Source organism: Hoplias malabaricus, chromosome X1 (assembly GCF_029633855.1).
Source record: "Hoplias malabaricus isolate fHopMal1 chromosome X1, fHopMal1.hap1, whole genome shotgun sequence".
In the NCBI taxonomy this organism is placed as follows: domain Eukaryota; kingdom Metazoa; phylum Chordata; class Actinopteri; order Characiformes; family Erythrinidae; genus Hoplias; species Hoplias malabaricus.
In genome coordinates, this window is record NC_089818.1 from 18,395,638 (window position 1) to 18,417,006 (window position 21,369).

At 38.8% G+C, this 21,369-nt stretch overlaps 1 protein-coding gene across 8 annotated transcripts in view; it reads left to right on the forward strand.

Annotated features, from left to right (window-relative positions):
• The window catches only part of LOC136675551 (protein strawberry notch homolog 2-like), a 30,059-nt gene extending 9,532 nt beyond the window's left edge, over positions 1 to 20,527 (forward strand). For 7 of the 8 annotated variants that reach the window (XM_066652150.1, XM_066652154.1, XM_066652151.1 and 4 more), the window contains 28 exons: positions 595 to 771; positions 1,478 to 1,567; positions 1,707 to 1,839; positions 2,233 to 2,393; positions 3,371 to 3,504; positions 3,987 to 4,077; positions 4,330 to 4,473; positions 4,609 to 4,726; positions 4,955 to 5,060; positions 5,257 to 5,410; positions 5,766 to 5,942; positions 6,636 to 6,733; positions 8,090 to 8,172; positions 8,298 to 8,480; positions 8,970 to 9,091; positions 9,288 to 9,419; positions 9,606 to 9,741; positions 9,889 to 10,001; positions 10,101 to 10,172; positions 10,889 to 10,997; positions 11,094 to 11,165; positions 12,439 to 12,582; positions 12,971 to 13,065; positions 13,181 to 13,273; positions 13,397 to 13,528; positions 14,240 to 14,316; positions 15,319 to 15,509; positions 16,373 to 20,527. In XM_066652150.1, the coding sequence (XP_066508247.1) occupies positions 595 to 771; positions 1,478 to 1,567; positions 1,707 to 1,839; positions 2,233 to 2,393; positions 3,371 to 3,504; positions 3,987 to 4,077; positions 4,330 to 4,473; positions 4,609 to 4,726; positions 4,955 to 5,060; positions 5,257 to 5,410; positions 5,766 to 5,942; positions 6,636 to 6,733; positions 8,090 to 8,172; positions 8,298 to 8,480; positions 8,970 to 9,091; positions 9,288 to 9,419; positions 9,606 to 9,741; positions 9,889 to 10,001; positions 10,101 to 10,172; positions 10,889 to 10,997; positions 11,094 to 11,165; positions 12,439 to 12,582; positions 12,971 to 13,065; positions 13,181 to 13,273; positions 13,397 to 13,528; positions 14,240 to 14,316; positions 15,319 to 15,509; positions 16,373 to 17,718 (4,683 nt within the window). In that variant the 3' untranslated portion in view covers positions 17,719 to 20,527. The remainder of the gene's footprint in view (positions 1 to 594; positions 772 to 1,477; positions 1,568 to 1,706; positions 1,840 to 2,232; positions 2,394 to 3,370; positions 3,505 to 3,986; positions 4,078 to 4,329; positions 4,474 to 4,608; positions 4,727 to 4,954; positions 5,061 to 5,256; positions 5,411 to 5,765; positions 5,943 to 6,635; positions 6,734 to 8,089; positions 8,173 to 8,297; positions 8,481 to 8,969; positions 9,092 to 9,287; positions 9,420 to 9,605; positions 9,742 to 9,888; positions 10,002 to 10,100; positions 10,173 to 10,888; positions 10,998 to 11,093; positions 11,166 to 12,438; positions 12,583 to 12,970; positions 13,066 to 13,180; positions 13,274 to 13,396; positions 13,529 to 14,239; positions 14,317 to 15,318; positions 15,510 to 16,372) is intronic. The other variant, XM_066652155.1, reaches the window with a different exon arrangement.
• The last annotated feature ends 842 nt before the right edge of the window (positions 20,528 to 21,369 follow it).

The window sequence follows — 21,369 nt, forward strand, 5'->3', positions numbered from 1 at the left end:
CATTTGTAGAAAAGTATTTTGATTGGGTATATTATTTTATTTTATGTGACCATAAAGACCTGTTTAGAGATTGTATTTATTTGTTTTCTTTTGACTGCTCAAAAAAAGTTCAGTTTTATAGTTGAGACATTGCCAATGTACCCAGATTCATCTGTGGCTTAATGCCGTTCTGTCAGGAGAAGCAAAGGGAAAGAGAATGTGAATCGCCATCAGAGATTCCAGGAAGAAAAATCATTCCTTGAGATTTACAGCAAATACTTTGGATGCCAGCCATGTCTGAAGTCATCTTTCATGTCTGTGTTTATTTGAATGAACCACCAGTTTTGTTTTTATGGTGCAAATATATGGGTGTGTGAGCACTTTTAACTTAGAAAGCAAGTCCTCAAAATGATCTGGACCAGATTTAACTTTAATTTCACTATTAAAAGAGATTTTTAAAATACAGTTTTAGCTTAATTTGTCAGAGTAACTTAGTTTTCCATAAAGGCATTTTGGTTCTTACTGTGTGTTCATTTTACTCATGGTGTACTCAGCAAAATAAGTTTCTTTTCTTTGCTATTCTTTCACACTCTCTCTTTTGTGCCCCACCTACAGGATCTATCGTGTATAGATGAACTGTCCAACACATCTCTCTTCTCCTCTCCACCGGACTCCCTGTCGGAGTATAATGACCCTTCTGGTTTAGAACTTAATAGCCAGCCCCCTTTGACAAGTCAAGGCTCCATTTCAACACCATCATTGTGGGAGACGCCTGGGCACAGTCAGAAAGAGGTAGACACAAATGCACAGACCCTCTATCACTTACTTATTAAGAAGAATCTATCACCATACACCCGGATCTCTTACAGTCCATGCTGTTGTGTTTAAAGAGTGAAAAACTAAAATACAAAGATTGTGCATGTCAACTCAGTTCTGAATATTTGGCAGTTTGGCAGCACTATGTGATAAGAGTCGAAAATAAATAAATATATATATATAATTGGTGGCTGCAGTAAACAAAAGCAGTAAACATTCAAGGCTATACAGATTATTAGATTGTAGATTCAGTCTAAAATCTGTATAGCCAGGAATGTTTACTGTTTTGGACCATTGTAAGCAGCCATCAATGGAAAAAAAAAATCAACTCTTTCCAAATGTTCAGAACATATTTTCCTATGAACATTTCATTAATATGACTTTTTTTGGTCATCTGCTTTGAATTCAAGTGACTGTTGTTATTGTCTGTTGTTTCATGCCACCATTGGAATCTCAGTGTTCTTTATTGACTACAGACTTGGGTTCTGTTTCACATTGATTGATTGATTGATCAATTGATTGCATTGCTGTCAGTGCATATTTATACATTGCACCTATGTGTACCTTATAATTGGAATCCAGGCAATCCACAGTGGTTAGTAATTGGTTATTTGTTGAGAGGCTTTCATCCAGTTAATTTTTTGTATTTGTTATGTGTGTGTTTCATCCATTTTTCCATTAGTTGGTCCCATCAATTCCACACTTCACCAGGTTTTCAGGTTTGAGCAATCTGGACGAAATCAGTGCCATCCTGAACAGCACACAGTATAAGGTAGCTTAGAAGCCTTCATTTCACCGCATCTTTGATTTCTAGGCGCTTTTTTTTTCTTTCCTCTCGTCAGATTACAAGAAATCTCTCCTGTTTCTCTAATGCTCATTCACTCACTCCCACTTTGTGGTACTTTGTGTAGCTCCCTGAAGTTTTTCCACCACCACCACAACCACCACCACCTCCACCACCTGAAGAGGAAGAGGATGCAGACGTGGAAGAGGCAGAAGAGCTTGGTCACATGGACACGTACTCTGAATACAAGCCATCCAAGTGTATGAATGCATTTGATCATTTTTAATGCCGAATTAAAACAAATTTTAAGTTGTACAACAACACACTGGGCAGATTACAAGAGATAATTATTTTTGTATTCAGAACTTTCTCAGCCATGGCCAGTTTTTCATCATTTGTACTAGAGTAAATATAATTGAATATAACAAATACAATACAAAGACAAATAACAACATTTATAATATGAATATATGGACAAGGCCATGTTTACTATTGAAAAGACTTCTCATGGATAATCTCTGTTGCAAAAATAATGTGACCTCTGTCACTTTTAGCTAATTTATATTTACTTGTTTACTCTTTTCAAGATGTTTCGCGTATGAAGTAAATACTACATGCTTATGTTTATCATGTCTTTCTCTGTATATTTGCAGCTACCATTGGAATCTCTCACCCGGACATTGTAGTGGAGACTAGCACACTCTCTAGTGTACCTCCCCCAGACGTCACATATACTCTTTCCATCCCAGAAAACGTCATCCAGACTGGTCTGCTGTCTGCTTTGCAGCTTGAGGCCATCATCTATGCTTGCCAGGTACACAGACCAGCCACAACAGTTCATACACCACACTAGCCATTTTTAAATCTATTAATTATTTATCCTTTCAATAATCTGTTAAATTGAAGAATAATAGCCACGTACACACCTTTTATCTGATTAAATTCCTCAGTTGGAAAGTTTATGTATTTTCTGCACATGAGCCAAACTTGTACAAGGCAACACACACTTTTACTAGAATAGGGCCTCTAAAGATGTGTTCTGCAGGTGCAAGGTAATCTTTCATCAACTTGCATATATGAATTAAGCATTATGAATGACTGCCATGACATGCCTTCAGTACCACTCTCTCTCTTGTCACCTTTTTTGTGAAGGGGTTTTGTAGAAAGTTGCTGAGGTGTAATAAAGCTATGTAACCTTATTCCAGAGGAGGGAAATTTTATTTTAGGGCAGTTGAACACAGAAAAATATGAAACTGTTGGGTGCCAGATGTGTGTGCACGACACCAGTCTATAAAATAAAATAAGCAACTAAAAACTCCTCTCAGTCTCATTGAGACTGTATTCGTACACAGTCCTGTTGTTCTGGTAACGTGTATAATGAGTGGTACTTTGCTCATGGTCTTCATTTTGAATCACATTGCTTAATAGCGTGCAACTAAATGGAGAATTTTATCAGATTTGTGAGTAGAGTGTACAGGTAAACACCTTAATCTTGATCAATAATGTGAATGAATTCAGTCTATTTGGAGAACATTTTTATGTGTAAACATTTGCCCCTGAGAACAATTCACTGTGTATTAATACTTGTGAACTGGCCTTAAGATTCATCCTTTGGTTCCTACAAAAGCTGGTATATAAAAGTTAAGAATGGCTGGCTTTTCCTCATGCCAAGTTGTGTAAGAGCTACATCGAGAATGTAAAACACATTTTTGTATCTAAAATGAAGTTTAGCATAATGGTCCAACCATAGTCATGTACAAACAGTGTTTTGATGTCTCGTTCCTCTCTCAGCAACATGAAGTGATCCTGCAGAACAACCAGAGGGCAGGTTTTCTGATTGGGGATGGAGCTGGTGTGGGGAAGGGCCGGACTGTGGCTGGGATCATACTGGAGAACTATTTAAAGGGAAGAAAGAGAGCCCTATGGTAAGGCCTTTCATATTATTTAAATCCTCATTGCAAAACTATGCCCCTCCCCCATAACACACACACACACACACACACACACACACACACACACACACAACTCTCCTGGTAACTTCCACTTTGGAAAATCAATGCTACAGAATACGTGAATGTCCTTAAAGTAACTTCTAATTTTTGTATTTAACTTTCACTAATATTTCGCTCTTTCAGATTTATTCAGCATTATTACAATACTGTTGTTTTCAAAACAAACACTGTCACTGTAAAATAAAATAATCAACTAACCAAAGCAGAAACTGAAAAGAGTCCAGGGCTGAAAAGTAACTGAAAGAGTCCAGGGCTCTGGGTCAGAATTCACCTCTTGTTAAAATCAAATGTGAAAATATAATGAAACTCAAAGGATTTGTACAGCTGATTGTATGAAACACGTTTTTATAGAGCTGTCTGTAAATATAATCTATAAACTGTTTTCCTTCTTTTAGGTTCAGTGTGTCTAATGACCTGAAATATGATGCAGAAAGAGACCTCAAGGACATAGAGGCCCCTAATATTCCTGTTTTTGCTTTAAACAAGGTGCCGTGCATTTTTATTAAATAATGCTTGCTTTAAATATAATTGAATAGAATTAAACAAATGATAAAATGAATAATATTAAATTAGATTATACTGAATTTTTTTCTGGTCCTGTAAACTCTTCTTCGGAGATGAGGTTTTGTACCAAATGAGAAAATATGTATTACTTGGCAGAATTATCATGTGCTGTCTTTATCGTCTTTTTTGTAGTAAATTTGTGTTGTTGTTTTTTTGTTTTTTTATTTGTGTTAGATTAAATATGGAGATACAGCTACCTCAGAGGGCGTCCTGTTTGCCACATACTCAGCACTGATTGGAGAGAGTCAGGCTGGGGGACAACACCGCACCAGACTCAAACAGATACTAGACTGGTGTAAATCTGATTTTGATGGAGTCGTATCCTTGCTGGCTTGTAATCCTAAAGTATTGAGATAATGCGTGTTTTTAACTCCTGATGACGGAGCCAATCCTTGCTGTGCCACTTGAGCCTGCATGAATAAAACTTTTGCCTTGACATTTGACCCCTCTCAGATTGTGTTTGATGAATGCCATAAAGCCAAAAATGCAACGTCCACTAAGATGGGCAAAGCTGTACTGGACCTGCAGAACAAATTGCCCTTGGCCAGGGTTGTCTATGCTAGTGCCACAGGTGTGTAATTGGACTCTTGGTTCCTATCTAATACAAAATATGGCACCACACACATATATATGGGGAATTATCAGCCATTGCTTCTTTCAGTTTTGAATCAGAAAGACACATCAAGACAAGCCTTTGTTTGTTAAAGACTATATATTAAACACAATATACAGTAATAACATGTTTACTAAGTTATTGGTTCATGTCAGTCCTATCTTCATCTTCTCTGTGGTTGTTCAGGTGCCTCTGAGCCAAAGAACATGATCTATATGAGCCGGTTGGGTATCTGGGGACAGGGCACACCCTTCAAGACATTTGAGGACTTCCTGCATGCCATTGAAAAAAGGTTTGTCCTATTTAAAATAACTCAAGTTACTTTAATTAGACATGACATGTATTCTGTTATGTGGAAATGCATGTTAATTAAGTGCTGGATGTCTCTATGTTTACTAGAGTTGAATCGCTTATGCATAAGTCATTACAAGCAGCTGCCATTGCAAGTTTGGTGCCAATCAACAGCTATTCCTCCTTATTACTTACAGGGGCGTAGGTGCCATGGAGATAGTTGCCATGGATATGAAAGTCAGTGGCATGTACATAGCCCGGCAGCTCAGCTTTTCTGGTGTGTCGTTCCGCATCGAGGAGATCACCCTGGATGAGGAGTTCAAGGTGGTCTACAACAAGGCTGCCCGTCTGGTGAGGGATTTTCAGTTGACACAGCATAAACATTGATATATTTATACTCTAGGAACATATGGCTAGGCTTTTCGGAGCTAACACGTCTTCAGACTTTCCAGTACAGCAGTGCTGAAACAAAGCTAAAATTTGTATAAAATATATCTGGACCATTTAATATTTTCATAAGAAGAAAAATCAGTTACTGCGTTTTCCTGCACACCAGTGATTCATTAATATTCTGAATTTGTATAGAATTTTTTCTCAAGCGAATTTAACACTATATCCTAACATTTTATGCCATTATAAACTAAAATGCCCTCAATATAGTATGTTATGTGAACTAACTCATTCCTTCAACATGCTTTTTCCTCAGTGGGCTGAGGCTCTGGAGATTTTCACCAGAGCAGCAGACATGCTGGGACTGGTTTCACGGAAGTCCCTCTGGGGCCAGTTCTGGTCCTCTCACCAGCGCTTTTTTAAATATCTCTGTATCGCCGCCAAAGTGCGCCGCCTTGTGGAGCTTGCTCAGACTGAGCTGGACCATGGCAAGGTGAGACAATGATAAACTGTCTTAACTCTTTCTGTTGATAAGATCTTTGAAACATAACATCATAACATGTTTGGAAAGCTAATCCAGAGCTTTCAGGATGAATGGGTATATTGAGGAATTTAAAAGGGTTAATCTGCCTAGATAGATAGATGGATAGATATTGTAGCCCATTTGTATTGATGAGCTCTTTTGCCTCAATACTACATCTTTTTGTTAAAAGTAAATGTGTTTCAGGCACCTGAGTGTCCTAGAACTGCCTCTGTACTTACAAGAGCACAGTTCAATTCCAAGTGATACCCGGGGAGTAGCTGGGAGTCCTTAAGAAAACACAATTGACTTTGCTCACTGGGTGGCTGGCATGGTTCCTTCCCATCCCTCATGCTTTATCACAGTCAGCTGATGTGACATACCTAGGCAGGCTGCTGTCTACTCTAGCACCTTGAGCTGTCCAGTGATGTTGCATTAGCAGCAGTGCCAAAAGAAGACTGTGGTTGACATCAAGTGTCTCATAAGAAGCATGTGCTTGTGTTGGTGGGAATGTGTGTAATGGAGAGTTTGTCTAAAGGGTTGGAATTGGACATAATTGGTAATTGAAAGTTCAACAAAAAGACAAGGGTATAAAAATATGAAAAAAGGAAAAATTTCCTTACTCTGTGTGTGTGTGTGTGTGTGTGTGTGTGTGTGTGTGTGTAGTGTATTGTGATTGGGTTGCAGTCGACTGGCGAGGCCCGTACTCGAGAGGTTCTAGATGAGAATGATGGACACCTAGACCGATTTGTCTCTGCAGCTGAGTGAGTATCTTTCTCTGATTCCTCTTTATGTCCTTATACTACCTCCACTGCTGGCTCTCCACCAATTGTATTCTTTGGTAGAATGCATATTTATTATTTTAAATAAACCAGGCTAGTAACATGGAGTAGTTTTAATCTCAGGATTCAAGGATATAGTTCCTCCAAAGTTAAGCTTACATGCCTAAAATCAGTGAGTCATGGATGTATTAATCATTTATAATTGTTACACTGGTCTTGTGCCTTGGCCTCATTTCAGGACAGAGACAGATGTTTTTTTTTCAATTAATGATATATGTATTCAAGAAACAAAACTCTTAAGTCTGTTGGGTGAATTCTGGTTACTTTTATAATAATCAGTTGTGTCAATGTCTTCTCAGGAGCCCATTCTACAGGGCAGATAACTGGTCATTACTAGGTCTTAGCAGAACAGCTGCTGAAAGGAATTATCATTTAATAAGCACCATACCCTCCATATAATCAAAATGTGTGTCTGTCACCATACTATTACAGTGCATTGCTCTGCCACATGAGAGATGGCCAAAACCAGTCAACTTTAAGTTCCCATTGCAAGCACAGGGAAATATAAATTAAACCTTTGAGGGGCATGGAATATAGAATATTATCCATTAGAATATGGATTTACATTTTGGCTGGGGTCATACTGTGTATTTGATTTTGTATGTTCTCACAGCATAATATCAAGCTCATAAACCTGTAACTTCTCATTACAGTACCTTGTCTGTACATTGCTTGTCAGTTTTGTTACGAAATCTAAAAGGTGTCAGGAATTATCACTTAATCGCAGCATGATATCTTCTTAGACTTCCCCTTACAGAGATTGGTCGCACAGTTGCTGATGTCCCTGTATTAAACACAGTGTAGTGGTGTTTAATGTTAGAAAGTCATACATGAAATCCTTTTTAAGTATATGTAGAACAGAGTGTGCATTGATAGTTTGAATCCTGATTGATCATTTGTGCTTTTAATTTTTCAGTGTGAAACTGTATTTGTCTTGCAGTTGGTCTTTTATTGAATCTGATATTATGTGTACAGTATTTTACAATCTTTTGTACAAAACTTTTACAAAGTTTATTCTCCAGTGGATCATAAGAGACACAGGCCTTAGACTAATATAAATAGAACTTGTTTGTAATTGAGTATAATTAAATGAAACATATATATATATATATATATTTTAAAGTATTAACAAACTGATATTAATTGTAAATGTGAACAAATAATTAAGAAGACCTTATAAATATGAAGGGTTATATGGCATTAAAAAAGAAACATGGTAAGGTTGATTATTTTTTATTTATTTATTCATTTATTTATATATATTTTTTTTTCCTTCAGGGGTGTGTTTCAGTCTTTAGTTCAGAAGCATTTTCCATTAGAGAAACCGAAGAGAGAGAAGACTGCTGGGAGTAAGAGAAAACGTAAGGTCCCCTACACTCTGACAATGGTTTAGCCTTTTTTTGTATTGTTGGACAATATAATTACATTATACTTGCTTTTGTTTTGTTGTCACTAATAGTAATTTCTTCTGCTGGGGATTTTGTAGGAAAGCCCAGAGGTCGCCCACCCAAATTTCCAAAGCACTGTGTGGAGGTGGGAGGTGTTATTAAAATCAGTGATGACTCTGATACAGACTCTGAGGACATAGACAGTGATTCCAACTCCTCCCCTGAGTCCCTGCTGGATAATGATGATGTTATCTTTGTTAACCACATCAATGGACCTTCTGGTAGGTTGACCTCTGTAAGGGCAGATTTTTAGTTTAATTAGTTTGGTAAGAAATAACAAGAGTAATATTCTGAATGTGTACAGTTTTCACCAAGGTAATAATTGTTCATTATTAGAGTTTAATGGTCATCTATTAGATAAGCAATTGTGTTTGGAAACAGTCCCTGTATAGCCTGGGAACTGAGAGGGTTTAAAAGCATGCAGGAGTCCTTGAAGAAGCACTGGATTTGTAGCCAAGTCATTCCATGTAATCACTATTTCTGCTGCTTCATAGCAGCTCATTCCATCTGATTGTTCTGGGCATCTGTGTGCTGAAACCCAGTGTTTCACTCTGTGTTGATTTCAGCTCTGGCAAGCTTATTAAATCTTAGGGTAATTTCTAGTCTAGACTGCAAAATCACATGGGAGCGATTCTGCTCTCTTCCTGTCTCTCTACTGAGCTTGTCAAAGAGTGTGTATGTATAACTTATGATTTTTCTCCTGCCCTCAGCGAAACTAGAGGAACTGAAACACGGGCTGCTGGTTAAGATAGCTGAGCTAGGAAAGGAGCTTCCTCTCAACACACTGGACGAGCTGATTGACAGGTTTGGAGGGCCAGAAAGAGTATCAGAGGTGAATATTTACACAGTTGTAAAACAAATACACTATTCTCAAGAAAAATCATAATTTTTTTATGGTATCTTGTTTAATGTTAAATCAGTGTGTATAAACGGGGAATGTATTAAAAATTACATTTTTATTAAAAGTGCTATGTATGTTATGGTCATATAAATATATCATAATCACTAGAATGTGCGTGTGGTTGTAGATGACAGGGCGTAAAGGTCGCGTAGTGCGGAGACCGGATGGCAGGGTGCAGTATGAATCACGGGCAGAGCAAGGGCTCACGATAGACCATGTTAACATAAAAGAGAAGGAGCGTTTCATGGGAGGCGAGAAGGTAAAGCGAGCCTATCTTTCACTGCTTTTTCAGTCTTAGACTTGCCTGCTGTGTTCTATTCTTTTGCTTTTTTTGTGTAGTATGCTTCAGTTTTTACTTAAACCACTCAATCCTTATATTAACTTCCCCTCCTCCTCCTTCTGTATCTGTTCTCTTTTCTCTCCCTCTTATGTCTTTCTCTTTCAGCTGGTGGCAATCATCTCAGAGGCAGCAAGTTCAGGGATCTCTCTGCAGGCGGATAAACGAGTGCAGAACCAGAGGCGGAGAGTGCACATGACCCTGGAGTTGCCCTGGAGTGCTGACCGCGCCATCCAGCAGTTCGGTGAGTATGAGAGTGAGATTGTGTGTGTGTGTGTGTGTGTGTGTGCCTACTGTGATGTTAAGATTGCAGATCTTTTCAAGTGTGTGCCATTGGAAGACTGAAAGAGATACTATATTTTGTTTACTAAAAGTGTTTCTGCATCTGTAGGACGCACTCACCGATCCAATCAAGTGAGTGCTCCAGAATACATATTTCTCATATCGGAGCTGGCAGGAGAAAGAAGATTTGCCTGCATTGTGGCCAAGCGATTGGAGAGCTTGGTAATGATGCTTAATAGCCACTTTACACATGCACACTGCAAAAGACTTGTGTAAGCTAAATGTTTCAGAGGTATTCATGAACATATCTTTTCCCATCAGGGTGCACTTACCCATGGAGACAGACGGGCCACTGAGTCTAGAGACCTGAGCAAATACAACTTTGAAAACAAAGTAGGTGTACACACATGGACGTTAGCATTTTCAGTCCCATAATGATATTTTGGTAGTCAGGAATGTTTTATAAGTGGAATTAAACATTAGATGATAGCAAGCCAATGTATTTTATACTGTTTTCAGCAAGGTGTCTAAATTTTTAAGAGACAATTTTCGTTTCACCTAAGACACCTTAATTATCTTTATCCAAAAAAGATTTGTCAGTTGCCATTTTGTAACATGACCTTTTTTTTTTTTTTTTTTAAACAGTCTTTTGTGTGTGTCTGGGGTGAAACACTTATTAAAATTCAGTATTAAGGTGCAGTGTTAACTGCTGTAAGCTGAATAGGCAGACATCTATGTGAAAATATATAAATTTGATTATTTTTTTCCCAAAATCATTTAGTCCAAAACAGCTTTTTGCAGTTTATAGTTGCAAGTACAGATTGGAAAATGAAAGTTTTGGAACTTTACAAGAAACAATATCACTTTTCAAGATGTGGACCCTTTAAAGCATACTTTTCCCATAGAGTAACAGAAGGTATAGTCTAGGTCTGTAACTTGTATACTACAAACATTTTACATGTACAGAGTTATGAGTATTTAAGTTAAAAAACTTAAAAAGTTTTGGCATCAAATATCTGACACGATTTTACCCTCATTTACCACTCATTATATAGTTTTTTTTTTTTCTTCAAACATGAGAATGCTTTTTCCTCTCCTGTTTTTCTTAGTATGGCACCAAGGCATTGGACAAGATCACTAAAGCTATTTTGGGACAAATTGAAAACAAAGTCCCAGCACCAAAAGGTTATCCAGGGGGTGAAGCAAGGTTCTTTGCAGGTTAGCAACCTTCCAAACTTTTTCAATCCATAAATATATGTATGCATGCAGTGTTATGTAGACATAATATATGTAATTTTTTTTTGCCTCTTTCAGATATCAAGAAAGGCATGATTGATGTGGGTATTTTATGTAGGGAGCCACGCTTTGGTCTTAATCCAGAGAAAGGTAAAGATTTAGTTTACTCTATAGACATTCAGGTTTGCAACCCTTATACAAATTAGCATTTTAACATAAAACTGTTTTCATGTTAAACTCTCTAATGTACCTTGCCAAGAGTATTTTCAAGCAGAGCATGGTGCTCAATTATTTTGCTAGGGATGTGCTGCACATTTAGTCCTCTACATAATAACAAATTATGTTCCGAGAGCTTTAGCAAAGTTCCGTTTGTTCACAAGTCCAACAAATTTAGTCTAGACCTCCATCATTGTAGTTAATGTACTGTCAATAGCACAGTATGGTAATAACGTTTTCTGTCAGGACAAATTGAGCCTTGTACATGAAATAAAATATATTATAAATCTCTGTAATCTTCCCTTGAAAGAAGTGGAGCAGCTGGCATACATGAACTAGCTTTGTGTGGCAAGGAGAAACAAGTTACTCATTGGAGGTGGAGGAGGAAGATGTCATGCCTCACGCCACTTTATTATTTTAGCCTTAGTTTCCATTGCAATAGCCTGGCACTTCTTAGCACTACCAGCCCCATCACCACTGCACCAATGCTGTCATGTTTTTCATTTTTATGTGTCCATGCTAATGGTTCTAAAATGTTCATCAAGCCACAGAGACACAAACTGAATGTATGCCCTGCACAGTTTGGGATTTTGCACTTATTTAAACAATATGGAAAAAATGTAAACAAATGGGCACGGACGTTTGTATTTTTGAGATTTCACAGGTTGCATGTACAGGTCTCGATGTATATTAGCTTGTTAATGTTATTGCAATATTGGCCTTTAGAATATTGATATCTCTTAAGGTTGTAATATGCAGTTTGCCTGCTGGGTGAAAGAAACAAATCATGGTCATTCTTAATAGCTTCTGTTGAAATTTTGATTAATTAAGGCATTCAGTCTTAGGTCTTAATGTCAAATGACCATTGTGTTTGTATTATCTTGCACATATTACAATTCAGTCATTTACTGTATCACAGTACTGTGTTTTTGTCCAAGTTCTGTAACCTTTTCTTGTGTGACTCCTTCAATTAGCTTCATCATAGAATGTGAAGTGCTGTGAGAAACAGAGCTCTGTGGACAAGAACATTAAAGATTAAAAATGCCAGTTGCTGTCAAATTAAACTTTAATAAAAGTCCAAGTTGGAGTTCATTTTATGTTCTGCATTTATATTTATGTGGGACGATGATGTCAGAATGTATCTGACTGATTTCCCCTACGGAGTATAGCCTAATTGTGGTGAATTGTGTTTCTGCCCATATGTCAGACTGCACCATCACCAAGTTCCTAAACCGGATTTTGGGACTGGAGGTGCACAAACAGAATTCTCTCTTCCAGTACTTCACTGACAACTTTGACTACTTGATAGAAAAGGATAAGAAGGAAGGCAAATACGACTTGGGCATCCTTGGTAAGTAGCTCCAACAGCCGAACACTTTGATATGAACTCACACACTGCTTCATTGGCCATCCCTCTCTCTCCATCTGCTCTCATTCACTTGTGGCTTTTGATGTAAAGTCATTATTAGTAAAATACTGGAACTGAAAGTACTACACACAACAGTGTTTTCCAGCTCTACACACCCTAGAGGGGTTGCCCCTGCATTGCAGTTGTTTTTTTCCCTGCTCTCAAACCTCACAACTCACAAATGAATAGCGTTATTCGCACTGTATTGACTCTGGTAACTAAGAACAGAGAAGACACTGGGGAAGTGAATTACCTGGGTTTAAGGCTTGGTAAAAGCCATGTTAATTTTTTTTGAGAATGTTTTCTGAAGTTCCTGTGCTTCTGTTGTTAGATTTGGCACCGGGTAATGATGAGATCCACGAGGAGAAGCAAGAAGTGTTTCTGACTCCTGGAAACCCCCAGGAAGGCCAAGTCATCCTCTATAAGGTACACACTGCCCACATACTTCCCCTATTTTTTTGCGTTATTTTTCAAAAACAACAAAAGCAGCAATGTGTTTGTTTATGTCTTTATCTGTTGAACTTTGTTTTGCTGTTTTCAGATCAGCGTGGATAGGGGGATGCCCTGGGATGAGGCTTGTAGGAAAGCAGAGACACTTAATATGGAACACGAGGGCTTCTATGTCTCAAACAAGGTACTTTTTTTTTTGGTTTTTTTTTTTATGAACATTTTTTTTCACTTGTTGACTCATTTATTAATTTGTGCAATCATTTACACCTGATGAATAGAAGTGTTGTATGTGTGTACGTGTCCCCAGCTTCGAGGGAGCCAGCCATGTGTACTGTTGGCAGAGCAAGGCAGAGGTCGTAATCTCATTCTGTACAAGCCCAACATCGGCAGGCAGGCCCATCCTGAGAACTTGGACAACCTGCTGCTGCGCTACCGCAAGGTCAGAAATGAGCCAGACACCCGCATTCACGCATTCCCACTATGTAATCTCTGTGGAACATCTTGCTCCTGGGTATGATTATCAGAGCTGTGTTCTCATACTGGTTTTCCCATTGTGGATTATTCCAAAAGCAAGATAATTCTAACTGCTATCAAGAGCATTCACTCTTATACTTACTCTGTCATGCTCATAGGATCTTAGTACTCTGATTGTCCTTTTGCAAATCCACACCTCACACAAAATACTGTAGTGTATATACAGTTGATACTACCACAAATCTGCAGTGACCTGGTCTTAAACCCTCTAGGCGAACAGTGCAAATGGGGTCATACAAATTGGGGATCATCTATTTCTGTACTCTTAGGCCGGAGTCCAGCACAGTTCAGTGGTTTCACTGCCCAAATACACCTGATTAAAAACTCTGAAGTTAATTACCAGTTTTAGTTGGCACGCTTCAGCAGGGCCATGACCAAAATCTGCTGGATTTTGGACCTCTAGGACCAGAATTGATAACCCATGCGTGAAATGATTAATGAAGCTAATTAATAATAAATACACTGAAGTTAAAGCAGTCTTACTTCACCTGACCTTAAAAGCCTTGGTGATCAGCAGATCAGTGGTTACACAGTGACGCCTAGTGGTGATTGTTGTAGACTTGTATTTATAGAGAGATTTAACTGTTGGGCTTTTGCCCGTCTTGTGTTGTTATAGGTGACTCCAGATGAAGCCAAGGATTGCTGGGAGAATCAGTTTGTTTTCTCATTCAAAAAGTGCAGCCATGCCAACTGGTGAGTGGCAAAACAATGTAAAAAAAAAAGGAATGGTATCGCTCTAACAAGTTTTCCGTTAGGAATTAGTCAGGAAAGTGTACTGCATCACACATCTGTAAGCAGAATTGTTGACAACATGGTCAGTTTACATGATTTATTGACAAAGTAATTTAAAAGAATTTAACACAACCGCTATAGGGAACGTACATACTATCATATTTTGAAAAAGCACTAAGAACGATTTGGGTTTGTTTTTTTTTTTTGTTTTTTTTTTGTTTTTTGTTTTTTTGCTCCTGGGGCTCCCCCAAGTGTTATTCATTTTTACAGCATTGTACTGAAATCAATTTGGAGAAAGAGGGATGGGAAGTGGTTTTTGTACCCTCCTAAAATTTACATAGTGCAGTTTGTTCAGTGATGAGCCTAGAGTAGCAATGACAAGAGGCTCTGCGTTTCCTATTACAGGTCAATGGAGCACCACAGTTATTAAGAAGCTGTAATTTTAAGGTTAATAAATTATGTAGAGGTCCTTTAATGCACACTAGCTGTTTATTATTTAACATAATGGCAATAAATGAAACAAAATGCCATTTTATGGCACAATTTATATTTTCTTTATTTCTAATGAAAAGTCTTAAAAGTGAATTAAAAATGTGGTCCCTGATGAGAATTTACATAAACATACGTTAGCATAAAACTGTCTGTTTTTGTTTGCTGTTTAAATGTATGCACATGAACTGTTGCAGAAGAACTAGATTGGCGTGTATCTGATGACATTTTAGGTGACCTTAGAGAAGGGCTGTCCAAACTCTTCTGCAAATGACTAGTGTTTTTGCAGGTTTTTGTTTCAAGAAAACAAATGCACACATTATCAGTTGTTTGAAGACTGAGACACATTGATTAAAACAAATCAGGGGTGCCCCTGCTTGTTTGGAATGAGAACCTGCAGCCCTTCCCTAGGTATGGAGTGTTAACTTTGCATATAACTGAGAATTTGTGTATTCTTACTCTGTGTATTCATAGGAAGGGCAAGTGTAAGCAGGTGGAGCAGGGTCAGGAGTGCTGGCTTGGCATGCGTCTGCGGCAGTATCACATGCTGTGTGGAGCTTTGCTGAGAGTGTGGAAGCGAGTCGCAGATGTTGTCTCTGACATCACCAATTCCAGCATCTTGCAGATTGTGCGCCTCAAAACCAAACAGAACAGCAAGCAAGTTGGTGGGTATAATTAATCTGGCATGGTTTCGATTATTTCTATATACGAGTAATATATTTGCTTCTAATAGACAAACTATAAGCATATCTTCAGTTTTTTTCTCTTTGCCGCTTTCATTGAACTGCAACCCTCCCTCTGTGTGATAAACTGTTTTTCTTTTACTACAGTAGAATGAATAATCTATCTATCGTTACACTTATATAGTGCTTTTCTAGATACTCAAGGACGCTTTACAATTCACACTGCTCAGAACGCTCAATCCACACACTGGCGAGAAGCAGCAGCCAAATGCGCACAGCGTACTCTCGACCAGGAACGACCGTCCACCTGGAGGACTGCATCGGGCACTAGGGTTTCACCCAGGATAGAGTGCCAATCCATATCTGGGCACACTCACATTCACACTCATTCACTCACATAGCAGGACAGTTATTAGACAGAAGCCAATTCACCTACCCTCCATGTTTTTGGACTGTGGGAGGAAACCGGAGACCCCGGAGGAAACCCACGCAGACACGGGGAGAACATGGAAACTCCACCCAGATGGGACTTGAACCCAAGATCCCAGCGCTGGGAGGCGAACGTGCTAACTACTAAGCCACCGTGCCACCCCATGATGGTGGATGTATAATAAATTTTACTTATAAACAAAACATTTTTACTTGACCAAAATAGTAGAAGCAGTATGCAATCTGCTATAAAAAACTACCACATATGAACATTGTGTCATAATTAAAAAGGTGTATTATTACTTTCCTTTTTTGAGTCTCTTAGAATTGATGGTGAGAAATAATAAAGTTTTAAATAATGTATATCAGTTTTTTATGGTGACTTTCTCATAACAATAATGGTGTTATTCCCTCAGGTATAAAGATCCCAGAAAACTGTGTGGAGCGTGTACGCAGCGAACTTGCCCAGATGGATGGAGAGGTGAAGCGGGCTCGACAGGAGAAGGAGAAGATTGCGCGGGAAAAGCTTTTGCAGGAGCAGCGTGCCCGGCAGTTTCTCTTTCGGCTGGAGCAGCAGAAGCTTCTGTTTGGCTGCAGAATTTTCAAACAGCCTCCACCCTACCCTGGCAGCCACCCTGGCCAGGTCATTCCACCAAAAACCCAAGCTGTGGAAGAGGTGCTGGACCTCACGCTGAGCCCGTGCCCTTCTCCAGAGCCTTTGGCCAACGGTGCAAATGGAGGCACTGTTCTTAACGGAACATCCGGGATAAACGGTGTATTTGGATTACACAGAGGAGGAAGTGTAGGAGGCCCGAAGTTTCCTGAGACACTTCATCTGGAAGAACTGATTTCTCAGGAGCAGCAGAGGGACATGCAAGCTCCATTACAGCAGAACATGACACATCTTCCACGCCCCTCACAGGCCCACAGCAACTTCCTTGCTCTAAAGCAGCAGCTGAAGAGCAATCCACACACCGTCCACACACTGAAGCAACAGCACACAGCACTTGGAGTGCTTCAACAAAGCATGGCACCTGCACCCAGTGTTTTCAGCACACAGGTTTCCAGTCAAGTAGCAGCCCGGTTTAATCCTCAGATTATGAGGCTCCAGAACGAGAACAAGCCGCTCCCACAGCTAAAGCCACACACCAACTCTCTAACCAACCATACTTTGCATGGACACCAGCTGCAGCAGCGCACGGATGGGATGTCGCATGCACCTCACTCACTGCTACCGTCACCTTTACAACAAGGTGGTCATCAACATGCATCGATGCACACACACACACCCAGCGTATGCACGCATGGGCTAGAAAGGCAGATCCCAGCTAACGAACACACACCGCTTTCACTAAAAACATGTCAGCAGTCGCAGCAGGCGGTCAGCAGTCAGTCTGTACTAGAAAGTTCCACAACTGCACAGAGCGAGATTAGTTTCAACTTCGATACGGCCATTCCATATTCGTTCACCTCTCCAGTTCCTCAAGCCACATCCTCTTCTGCCCAGTCGTTTTCTTGCTCCTCTTCCCGCACGTTGCCCCTCTTCTCCACACTGAGCTCATCTTCACTCTCAAACTCTTCAATCTCTTCTTCCTCACTCTTCGCACCCTCCTCCGAGCGGCCTCCCCTTCAGTTAGTCAACGGACACTGCAGCATGGACGCCCTGGACGCACGTGAGACACCAGACCTCATGACACACGGAACTTCTGGTGACAGGCGCCAGTCTGTTATTCAGTACAAACAGCAGGACTGGGACAGCTAATGGCCGCTCAGGAGAGTGTCTGTGAATCTACAACACCACTGTACACGCACATGTTAGTACTGTCGGTTCTCATTTTTGAAGGGATGTTCAGCTCCTGTCCAGGAGGACCTCAGGCCAGAGAGGTTTATTGATTTCACTGTTTAAATACTTATAGTTAAAATGAGCAATTTTATTACAAGTCTTTAAACACAGAAATCAACAAAGTAATGGACAAGATTTCTCTAGGATCAGAACAGGACTCTCCTTACTTTTTTTGTGATCTCGGTCTGTGCAGCTGTTTCACGTTAGTTGTTCAGACGTAGAAGGTGGTATTTCTCTTTTTGTTCAGTTTGTCCCCCCCAGTCATCCACTGGCCATAAGCTAGTTTTTTTCAAAGGTGTTTTGGTCTTTTGGAGATAAGAGTTCTCTAGCAAGAGAAACAGCCATGACTGCTTTAGGAGCTGTTATGCTTTATATCCCTTATGAAGCCTGTCTGTTTTTCATATACAAAAAAATGAGTTCATGGTACACTAGTTACAAGGTTTAGAAGTAATTCATGTCTCAGTATGCTTTTATTTTCATCTCAAATCCACTGTAAGTGTTAAAGGGAGTAACTAACTGACATGTGTATTGGTCGCATCGTATACTGCTTCAGGAGGATGTTGCTCTTAGAGCTTTTGTCTGAATATGACAAATTTTCTTGTGTTTCTCTTTGATACACATGCCTAGAGTGCATCAACCAAACAGAAAAAGGATGATTGATCCCAACTGATACATCTTTAGCAGCTTCAAGTTTGAAAATGGTTCATTTAGTTATTAACCTGACCGCTAGTCACTTGTTCATTTCTTCTCCTCAAACTCGGTGGTTGTTTCTGTGGTGGAGCTTTAATCAGACCTGAAATAAATGCCTTCAGTTCAGTCAGTGCCTTTGTATTTTTAAGATGCAGTCTTTTCAGCATGTGTGACTGAGTATGTGAGAGAGTGGGTAGTAGTAATATATGCTTTATAGAGATTAGTGATATTTATTATTATTATTATTATGACCAGCACATTGCTCCCGCTACTGTGAAGACTATTCTGCTTCTTCAGAGGGGATCACTGACCGATTTGAAAACTGCTGTTTTACCTGTTGACCCTGTTATATTTAGTTTCCCATCATCCAGTGGGCCTGAGCCTGAGTAGAGGGACAGACTGGTTGATAATATCTAGGCTATGAAAATAAAGCTAAAAACTTCAGCCATAGGCAAATGAAGTACTTTAGTTGCTTTACTTCTTGTTTTTGTACTTTCTCAGGTATAGTATAAATATATTACTGTTCAGACCAACTATTATTTAACTGAAACACTGAAACACCTAAAGATGGACCTTTTTGAGCTGTGGGGGATGGACACCAAATTATTTATTAGGCAAGTTGGATATCTTTTTTTTTTCTTTTTTTTTTCTAACTAGGCTCAAACTATTATCTATATTACCTATGAATGGTGAAAGACTTGACAGAACTACTGGACCTCTCCTTTCAGAGGGCATGTAACATTCAGCAATAAACATTAAACTGCCCCTTGAACAAGAGGATGGATCTATGGCATGGATGAAGTTCCTCTTAGGCTTTTGATTTCTGTTGATTCAATACTTTTCAAATGCTTCAGAAAAAAATATTCTATTAAAAAATAAATAGCCAGGATGTGTTTTAAAGAGGTCTTTCTTATGAGGTCATGTTCTTGTACAGATTGAATGGAAGCAATTTATTGTCTTTGATGTTGTTATTGTTGCTGTTGATGTTTGTGTTACTGTTATTATATCTATAATTATTGTTATTTATATCCATGGGACATTTAGTAGTGGGTAGTCTTGGTTATAATCCTGTTTGGTATTTTAACACTTTTAAATGTCTTGTCAGGGTCTGTTTTATTTCTCCTTTTGTTTTTCCTGATTCCCAAATGCAGACGTAGTCGAAAGCTTCTTTTAACCTGCCACCAAATCTCTTGCACTGCCTTGCACTGCTGTCCACCATTGACGTGTTATTTTTGTCTGTGTTTCCATCACACTAAGCCAATATATGTGTAATTTCGCTTGTTGGGCTTTGGCCATAGAACCCAGTTACACCAAAGTTTTCTCCTCCAGTCTGTGCTCAGTCTCGTGTAATCTCAGGAAAAGTTAGGGAATCTAATTGTTTAAGCAGTGTATCGTAGCGGACAGCTGCGGTACATTTCCGACTACTGTATTTCTAGACTTTAATTTTTCAGTTTTTCAGAGAGAGAAAACTTCACAGGCTAATCAATGGTATTCGGATGTTTCATGTTGAGAGGGATTAAAAACATTGTTACTCTTGATGCTACCCAAGATGTTTGTCCACGGATGGGACGGTCAATATCTTCCTTCTTCCTGTCACTGTACTGTTTACTGTGGATTATTGTCATTGGTTTCTTGACATTTTTCTACATTTCTACTAAACCGAATGCATGTCTCTGGTCCAAGAGATGAGCCCACTGTAAGACACAGAACTGCTCCATTTCTATAGTCAGAACCCTCTTCCCTTTCTCTGCCCACATTTTTCTATCTTGGCAAGTACAAAAGAAATCACAAAATAAAACCCAAAACATTTCTTATAACTGCTACTGATTGTATGTATGGTATGTGTATTATTATGTTGTTTCTGGTTACAGTTATTTTAAGCACTTTTACTTTGGGCTTCTTTATTTTATCTGAATATTTATGATTTAGAAAGAAATGTACATAATGTAAACAACTGTGCCTTTTGACTCATTCTGAACATTTTCTACAACATAACAGAAGGAATATATTGTACTGCAATATTAATTTTGTTAACAAACAAAATAAAAGTTTAAAGAGTTTGTTGAAATGACCTGTGGACTGTAACTCTTATAAAAATATAAAACAGTGTGTCTCTTGCTGCACATCCATTCTGTGGTAATAACAGTCGAACACTGTTGAGTTACTCTTCTAGAGTAGTAGCTGTATTCACAATATATTTTTTTCCTTGTTTGTGTTATTTTTAATTTATCCTCCATTTATTTCCTTCATCGCTCTGTTCTTTACTTTTAAACCCAATTATTCAATGGAAGTTTTTAAAAAGTTGTTTTGTTTTTAGCACCAGATTTTCAGAAACTTGATTTAAGTTAATAAATGATTTTTTTGTGTGTGTTTGGGGGTTCAGTTAATCCCTTAAGTCTGTTAAATTGTTCTCTCAGTTTGCATATTTCTTCTCAATGTAATAAATGTTTCACACAGGACACATTTTAAGTGTGAAACATTTATTAACTTGAGGTATTATCCTTTTAAACCTTTGACTAACTGGAGTTTTTTGACTAATGCAGCTTATTGAGGGTGACTGAGAGTGTGTATATTAAACTACAGAGCACTGGTGGCATTCCTTTAAAGTTAGTTGAGTTAAGGCATGTGTAGAACGTGGGAACGAGATATTTAATGTATGGAAACCACTTTCGACATGGGAAAACCGACTTAAACCCTTTTCTACAAATAAACCGAAGAAACGCCTTATTAGTACGCCTTTTGAAGCTGTTCCCACTTGTTAAATATCTCGTCCGCACACCTAAATTCACTTTAAATGGATGTGACCCGCAGAGTTGGTTTAAAAAAAAAAAGGCAGAAGGAAGCGTCTACAGATGACAGCAGAGCAGCGGCTCTAACCGC